At 42.4% G+C, this 6573-nt stretch overlaps 1 protein-coding gene across 1 annotated transcript in view; it reads right to left on the minus strand.

Annotated features, from left to right (window-relative positions):
- The window catches only part of Dync2h1 (dynein cytoplasmic 2 heavy chain 1), a 298798-nt gene extending 293142 nt beyond the window's left edge, over positions 1-5656 (minus strand). The window contains exon 1 of the mRNA XM_023709480.1: positions 5289-5656. Within this exon, the coding sequence (XP_023565248.1) occupies positions 5289-5483 (195 nt within the window). The 5' untranslated portion in view covers positions 5484-5656. The remainder of the gene's footprint in view (positions 1-5288) is intronic.
- Between the last annotated feature and the right edge of the window lie 917 nt (positions 5657-6573).

The following is a 6573-nucleotide window of genomic DNA, read 5'->3' on the forward strand; positions in this document are numbered from 1 at the left end:
AAAAGGGAATAAACCTATTCAAAAGGAAGGAATTAATGAGTTGAGGAAAAGGACAGGAGAGGTAGTGAGGGAAAGAGATATATCTATGTATGTAAGCAGGAGGGTTTGGAAAACTGTACTGTGGACTTATGCTGCATTATGGAAAGGAGCAGTTAATGCTTAATTTGTTTTGTCTTCTTTTTTTCAATTCTTCGACCTTTTTCTCTTCTTAATTTCTTATATATTTCTTTTTTTCTTTCTTCCAATTCTACATGCATATATCTGGTAATATGAACAACTAGCTGGAAGACAACACATGCATTACAACAAATACTGTGAAATGCATGTTATTTTGTGAAGTGAAATTCTGTATCACTTATAATTTTTCTGTTTTCATACTACCTTGTACTATCTTTAAAAAATAAAATTAAAAATAAAGAAATTATACTTGGTTCTTTCATATTAGAGAAACCACGTTATATTTAACCTTCTGTGACTGGCTTGTTTCATCTAATATTATGGTCTCAAGAGCCATCTACTTTCCTACCTAATTATACCAATTTTAGCCACTGAGACGGACCTACTCTCTGTTGATGACATTTCTTATGACACATGAAAATTACACGAAATTCAAATATCAATCAACACCCATAGTGTTATTAGAGTACAGCCATACTTTCCTTTACATGGAGTATTACACAGGATATTATATAATCTGCTTTTACACTATAGTGACACAGGTGTAGTTGCCACAAAACCCTCTGGCCTGCAACCCCTAAAGTAGTACCTTGCCCACTGTGGAATGCTGGCTAAGCCTAGTCCTAAAGTACATAACAGAGCACATCTTTGTTTCAATTAAGATTACTACTGGCTTCCTATTTCAATCTAAATAGCATCCAAGTCCTGTGAGGCTAGCACATGCCTTACTCTCCCACCTAACCCTACACACGGCCCTTCATATGCTGAACTTCAGCATCACCCTGGATTTTTTCCTGACCTGTAACCAAGGCCAGCTTAGGGATCAGGTGTTTACAGTTTCTTTTCCTTCTGACACTTCCCACCCAGATCACAGCTCAGTCTACGACTCATCATTCAAATATCACTCAAAGGACACCACTGCGGAGTGGTGTCCCTTCTATCCTATTGTAACGGGGGTTCCCTGCCACACCCCATTCCTGCTATAATTTCTTCTTAACATCACTTATCAAAACTAAAAATTATGTTATGTTACATTTTTGTGTTTAACTTTTCTTTGTACATCCCAGGGTTTCTCCTTGAAGATCCAGGCTCTAGTGTGTTCGTGACTTTATCCCGAGGACTTAGGACAGTTTCATACCCATAGTACGTACCTAATAAACATATGCTGACTGGGCCAGGGATATACCTCTGTAGCACAAGTGCCTGCCTGCCAAGTGCAAACACTTACTCAATTCCCAGTTTAAAAAAAATAATAGTATGGCGAGTGGAGCTGCAGGCATGCAGGCCAAGACTATGGAGCTGTGACCGAGCATCTCAGGCAGTGAATAATAGCTCTTCAAGAACCTGAAGAGTTTGTGGTACAAAAATTAGTGGACCACTGTGTAGTGAATGGGAATTTGGAGTATTTTCTGAAATGGAAGGGATTTATAGCTGCTGACAATACAAGGGAACCTGAAGAAAATTTAGATTGTCCAGGGTTAATTGAAGCAAAAAGCTGGTAAAGAAAAAGATAGTACAAAAAGAAAATCTTAGGGCCAGCTAAATAGCTCAGCAGAATAAAGTGCCTGCAAGCAGGCACAGGAGCTAAGGGTTCGATCCTTGGGCCTGCCGTGCTGGCCCCGGCCCCACCCATGGGACACACTGAGACAGAGATTGAGATAGGACTGGGCACCTGTAATCCCAGCTCTTGGGAGGATATATAAAGGCAGATCACTACAAGTCCAATCTAGTATTAAGACCCTGAGGGGCTGGGGAGATGGCTCAGTAGAATAAGCGCTTCCTTGGTAAGCGCATGGGCCTGAGTTCAATCCCCGGTTCTGCAAAAAAAAAAAAAAAAAGACCCTGAACTCCCTGTAGAACCTTCCCTAAAATATAAAAAAAGAAAAAAGAAAATCTTTACCTGACAATGAATCTAATGACAGCAAGTCAAAGAAAAAAAAGAGATGCTGCTGACAAACCTAGAGGTTTTGCTAGAGGTCTTGATCCTGAACAAATAATTGGCACTACAGACAGTAGTGGAGAATTGATGTTTCTCATGAAAGAGAAAGATTGGGCCAGCCAAATAGTTCAGCAGATTAAAGCGCCTGCAAACAGGCTCAGGGCCAGGGGTTCGGTCCCCAGATTCCCAGGTCTACAGTGCCAGCCCCTCCCCCAGGGTGCACTGAAAGGAGACGGCGCAGTGGCGCAAGCTGTAATTGCAGCACTTGGGAGGCTAAACAGGAGAATCACTAGGAGTCTGATCTAGTAGTAAGACCCTAAACATCCAGCACATCTTTCCCTAAAATACAGAAATAAAAGAAATGGGAAGATTCAAATGAGGCTGACTTAGTGCTGGCAAAAGAGGTAAATATGCAATGTCCTGAAATCATCATTGCTTTTTATGAAGAGAGACTAAATTGGCATTCCTGCCCAGAAGATGAAGCTCAATAACATATATATATATATATATATATATATATATATATATATATCTTGGCTTTGATTTACTAGCGTGGAAAAAACATATGAAAATCAAGTTTAATATGTCAGTTTTGAAAGCAGTATTTGGGGGAGTTAGTGGGTTTTGTTTGTTTTGCATCCACAGTACTAGTTACTTTGAACAAATAAATAAAGCTTTTGTAGTTGCTTCCTTTATCAAAAAAGAACATTTGGTAGCCTGATACATTTCCTCTGCTTCACTAAATGCTGGGGGGAATTCCCCATAACCCAAATCAGAACTCATGTTTTAGCTCGTATGCTTAAAGAGCATTCAGAGGAGTTTTTTGTGTGTGTATAAATAAAATTCTTATGTAAGTGGGTTTTGTTTTGTTTTTAAACATTCACCAAAATAAAAATTATGGGTAATAACCTCATGTTTGAGATGCCATCATTCTGAGCAACCTAAGAAATCACTTCCAGTTCAACAGAAAGTTTTCCTAAAGCAATAACCTTTTAAATTAAATAGATGGTTTTGTGGTTAAATGGTCAGTTTAAAGTAAATATTTTCAAAGCAGCTATATCAGAATCTGTATCTGTCTTTAGTCACAAAAATGCAATTTACTTCCAAAACTCCCCCCGCCCCCAAAAAAAAGTCTTATCTAGCTGGACATGGTGGCACACGCCTACAATCTCAGCCCTTGGGAGGCTGAAGCAGGAGGATCTTGGGAGTTCAAGACCAGCCTGGGCTACAAAGTGAGTGCAAGGCCAGGCTGAACTGCATAGAGACCCTGTCTCAAAAAGAGAAAAAAAAAAAAAAATTCTTATCTCTACCAACAACTTTCCCACCTGAACAAGGCAGCAAGTCAAAACTTGGTTTGAATTCACTAAGGAAGACTTAACAAGGGAACATTAAAAATTCCTCAAGACTCATTACTTCACAGCAAGTTGAAATCTGCACTCAAGAGTCAGGATTCATGTATATCTTAAGACTTGGCTCATGGAAATCCACTGAGTGGCTGGAGGTGTTCACAATTTAGAGCCTAGAATAAATCAGTGGACAAACTTGGAATCTAAACTCTTGACCTGCATGTTTTTTCTTGACCCCCAACTTGTTCCTTACACGTAGGCTCAATCTTTTCAGTATTTGGGTTACTGTTTTCAGCAGAAGCCAGGAAAACAACTTTGTAGTAATCAGAATGTTATCCTAATATATGTTGTTTATTTTATTGTAAATAATGGTGATCAGCAGTCAATAAACAGTTTTGTATTCCTTTAAAAAAAAAAATGTTAAGGGGGCCAGGGAGATAGCTCAGTAGAATAAGCGCTTGCCTGGCAAGCACAAGGGCCTGAGTTCAATCTCCGGTTCCACCAAAAGAAAAAAAAAAAAAATTAAAATAAAAGTATTTATATAAGTATATATATTTTTAATGTTGACTAACATTAAATCATGCTGACTTTTCCCATATTTCCACTGTACCACTGCATCTGAGCTTTAAGCGGCATTTACACAGTATGACCTAATTTTACAATGTGTTGAGTATGTGTCAACAAATCACAGTAGTGAAGTTCTAGAAGGCAGAAGCAGGGCCCTATTCTGAATTACAGCATAGAGGAGTGGGACAGGTATCACCCTGGCTGCAACACGGAAGCCTTGCTCTCCCAAGCTGCAGAAGGGAGTACAGTTGCTGCCTCCCAGCACCGCACACTAAGCACATTAATGCACATAAATTTATTAGAACAACCTGTGGCACAGGACAAGTGAAAATAAATGCTAGTTATATCTGTCCTTTTATACCTTTGTAAACCCAACAGCTTTGGCATTGTCTTGCATTTATATTGAGTTCAAAATAAATATTTATGAATAAAACTGAATTAAGCAGGGAGATTCATTATGAATAGGGTGAAGATTCAATCATTCTACAAAAACAAAACGACAACAAAAAGCACTGAATGTGCAAAGACCCTGCTAGTCCCCGAGATATAAGTTAACATAAAAGGGTTGAAAACGTCTATAATTTGTTCATTTTCGTCTACTGCCTGTCCTTTTTAGCAAGGTACACAATTTTTTCGTAAGACCTCCTTTGAAGTTAACACACAGTGTGTAGGAGGCCGGATGGGAAGTGCAACATTTGGAAACAATCCTCCAGGGGAGGGAGCAGTACGCTCAGTACGCTCAGCAAATCCGTAAGGCACATTTTGCACATCAAAAACAAGCTCCAACTTTACTTTGGCATATAGCAAATCACTTTCTGAAGACTTGAACTCCTAACTAATTTTTCTCTCAGATGGTACTAAAATCGGTGCATAACCCGAAAAGGACAGCCCAGGACTTGCTTCAAAGGTGAACAGTTATGAGGAGAAAAACTGTTCCGTTTATAAAACATCCCTAGTCTTTAACAATTAGAAGAGTCGTGCCCGTGGCACACCTGTAGTCCCAGCTACTCGGTAAACTGAGGCAGAACAGCTCAGACACAGGAATGTGGGGCCAACCTGGGCTGTCTTACATACATACATACAGGTCGGCACGCCCCAGCGCGGACGCAGCAACTCCAGGCTGCGGGACCTCGGGGCGCGCTGCGCGGGCGGGTCGCTGCGCGGGCGGGTCGCTGCGCGGGCGGGTCGCTGCGCGGGCGGGTCGCCCCGCCGCCGGCCGGGGCAGAGCGGGCGGGGCGGGAGCGGCGCAGGAGCCCTACCGCGTTGGCGAAGTGCAGGCCGGCGTCGGACCGCTGCACGCGTAGCAGCATCTGGTTCCCGTCGTCCAGGAAGTTGTTGATCTCCACGCAGTTGTAGAGCAGCGGCTGGTCCCAGGCGTCCGCCGTCAGCCCGAAGTAGTTCTGGGTGGTCGTGAAGAGGAAAAGCTTGCGAACGTCTCCAGCCCTGCCCGCCATGGCGCTGACGAGAGGGAGCGGGAAGGGCGGATGGGAAGCCTGGAAAAGAACAGGGCTACAATGCGAAGGCAGCGGAACTAAGCCAGCGCCGCTCGGCTCAAACTCCCAGCAGGCCCGCAGGGTCTCCCAGCTTCGCTGTCGCCGAGGGCAGTCGCCATGGCAACAGAGCGCCGCCGGGCGTCCGAGAGGCGCGCGCAGGACTTTGTTGTATTGCGCATGCGCATGCAAAGCTCAGGAAAGGATCGATCATCTCGGTGCTCTTTAGCAGATCTCCGCGATCATGGATTTGTGAAAGACTTGAGCCAACTTGTATGGACACAAAAAGCTTTTATTCTTCCTACTGATTTTTTATGATACGGAATGAGAAGGGATAGTCTTCAAAGACAGAACCTGGATTTATGGATTGATAAACACTGCAGGATTTTATCACTTCCTCTCCACCTGCGCTACCCCTTAACAAACCACTGCCAGCCCTGAGGTTACCCAGCTGTAACGTAGAGAAACACAGTGTTACAGCCAAGGCCATAAGGAGGATTTTAAGTGACTACTATTTTAAAAAATCACTTTTTAGAGAGGCTAGAAAAAAGATCAAAACAATGTTAGTTTATAATCCCTCTTTTCTGTGCTGTTTAATTTTCCACTTTTGATTTTTTTAAATATTAATTTCAGAAAAACATACACAATTATCCAAACAATCATATATGTAAAATAGTCAAAATATACAATGGTAGTTGTTAATTTAATAACAAGGACAGATACTCAATACAGAAATAGAGGCAAGCGTCATCATTTTCCTCCCCTTGGCATCACAGGTTTTGATCAACTACACCGTTAGTCATTTACTCCAATATGCATTACAGACTATGTGAATTCAATAAAAGCAGTTACTGGGCTGGGAAGATAACTCAGCGGTCTAAGTGCCTGCCTGGCAAATGCAAGGACCCAAAATCCATCCCCAGTATCACATGCAGCACCATCCAGGCACCCTGAGCACTGTGCCAGCCATGGAGACTGGGTATGGTGGCGCATGCCTGCTAGGGAGGCTGACACAGGAGGATCACTACGAGTCTGAGCTGCACAGACCCTGTAG

The sequence above is a fragment of the Octodon degus genome, unplaced genomic scaffold, assembly GCF_000260255.1.
Source record: "Octodon degus isolate 3935 unplaced genomic scaffold, OctDeg1.0 scaffold00012, whole genome shotgun sequence".
Taxonomy (NCBI): domain Eukaryota; kingdom Metazoa; phylum Chordata; class Mammalia; order Rodentia; family Octodontidae; genus Octodon; species Octodon degus.